This window comes from Cyprinodon variegatus, unplaced genomic scaffold (genome assembly GCF_000732505.1).
Source record: "Cyprinodon variegatus isolate N-32 unplaced genomic scaffold, C_variegatus-1.0 Scaffold410, whole genome shotgun sequence".
In the NCBI taxonomy this organism is placed as follows: domain Eukaryota; kingdom Metazoa; phylum Chordata; class Actinopteri; order Cyprinodontiformes; family Cyprinodontidae; genus Cyprinodon; species Cyprinodon variegatus.
The window spans coordinates 604584-606583 of NW_015150863.1; the positions used below are offsets into that span (position 1 = coordinate 604584).

The 2000-nt window shown below is 34.5% G+C and overlaps 1 protein-coding gene across 2 annotated transcripts in view; it reads left to right on the forward strand.

Annotated features, from left to right (window-relative positions):
• hlx (H2.0-like homeobox) overlaps window positions 1–1725 on the forward strand; it is a 3767-nt gene extending 2042 nt beyond the window's left edge. For both annotated transcript variants that reach the window (XM_015387989.1, XM_015387988.1), the window contains one exon: window positions 889–1725. In XM_015387989.1, coding sequence (XP_015243475.1) covers window positions 889–1218 — 330 coding nt within the window. In that variant the 3' untranslated portion in view covers window positions 1219–1725. The remainder of the gene's footprint in view (window positions 1–888) is intronic.
• The last annotated feature ends 275 nt before the right edge of the window (window positions 1726–2000 follow it).

Here is a 2000-nt window from a genome sequence, read left to right on the forward strand (position 1 = left end):
TATATATATATATATATATATATATATATATATATATATATATTGTTACTTTAAATGTCCTGGGCTATTTCTCTTTCCCTTTTTGTAAATTATATCTGCCACTGGTACTAAATGATGAGCAGATCCATTGTTTTGGATGGGCAAAACGGCATTTTTACAAACATTTTACAATATTTTACCCATAGTTTACTTTAAAAACAACGTCATAATAAAAAATAGGGATTGAGATAGCCTGTGGTCTGCTTACTGTATTTGACTGTATAGCAAAACACTTTATTCCTGTATTCAAAGTACAACCCAGGAATATTTTTACAAGCACAATCTTGTTTCATGCTTTATAAAAATGTAAGTAGAAGCTTGTAACCTTGGCCTTTACTGACAGCACCATGCATTGCCCCATTAAGGTGTGAGTTGACTTCTTGGAAAAGGCCGTCATATCTTTAGCAGTATCTCACCAGCTGTTACAGCTCATCATTTTACAAAAACATATCGGACAATTAAATAAACAGCTTCAGAGATTATGATCATTATTACTAGACCTCTTTTCATTAAATGTCAGTCCCTGAACTGCTACTGAAATATAAATTGTTAGCAAATTTTGCTTTAAATGCAGAGTAGGTTTTTTTATATTTTGTATTTTTGCAATTTTTTTCACTATTTTAATTTTTATCTAAATTATGTTTTATTTTTTGTTTAATTACATTGGCCTACATATTTTTTTTTTCAAAAGAAAATAGCAGCAAATATTAAAAGAACATATATGACTAAATAAATATGACTGGGCCTTACATCAGCAGAAGCTGCTCTTTGTTTTCGATTTTTCATTTATAAATGCATCTTGCAATCATTTTAGAAAAATATCGAAGCATTTTTTTTATGTGTTTACAGGTAAAAGTGTGGTTTCAGAACAGACGCATGAAGTGGAGACACTCCAAGGAGGCCCAGGCTCAGAAGGACAAAGAGAAAGACGAGAAGCCGGAGAAAGGCTCCTCTGAGGCCGGGAGCCTGGAGCCAAAGTTACCAACAGAGTCTGAGTGTGAGAGCGAGGCTCGGAGCGACAGCGAGTCAGAGGAAGCCGATGAGGAGGACAGCGCAGACGGACATTTGGACATTTCTGAGCTCAGCAACAAGACCAGCGTCATCATTAGCGGGAGCGCGCAGGGGGGCAGCGCGGACGCGAGCCCCACGGACAAGCCCACCTCACAGGTGTTGATATGAAAACCAGGACATTAACAGCGTCCTTCAGCCTCTTTTTGTCTGAAGAGCTTCACTGACTTTAAGACACGTGGAGAAAAAGCGTCTGCATCCGGAGACAGGTCAGTTCACTTCCAGGGAGCAGCCGGAGGAGCGCACAGGCTGAGTCACTATCGCTCAGCATTGCAGCCCAGCAAAGGCAGCATAGAGAAAAGTGTGAATCTTATTAGATTTTGGTGTTTTTTTTCCTTAGTATAATTTTACAGTTACAATAATTACCCTATACACAACCGGTAATTCAAACCTAAATAAAAATATTTCTGGCTCTTAATTACTGTCCTGAAAAGTGCTTCAGACCTGATGATGATAAAAAGGACGATACGGACGAGTATTTTATTGTTAATGAAGGAACCACTCGAATTATGTTGTAAAGGAAATCTATGAGCAACAGTATTCGTGTATATTTCTTTGTTTTGATACATAGATGTGTTAATAGTAATTTGCACTGAAGAATGTAAATAAAATGTTTTTACCTGGAAACTCTATTATTTACTATTATTATTATTATTATTATTATTATTATTATTATTATTATTATTATTATTATTATTATTATTATTATTATTATTATTATTAGTTCACTCATTACAATAGTTTATGAAATAATCTGCGCAAACCCTTGAATATTATTTACACTTTTTGGATTACAGTAAAAAATATTGATAGATAGATAGATAGATAGATAGATAGATAGATAGATAGATAGATAGATAGATAGATAGATAGATAGATAGATAGATAGATAG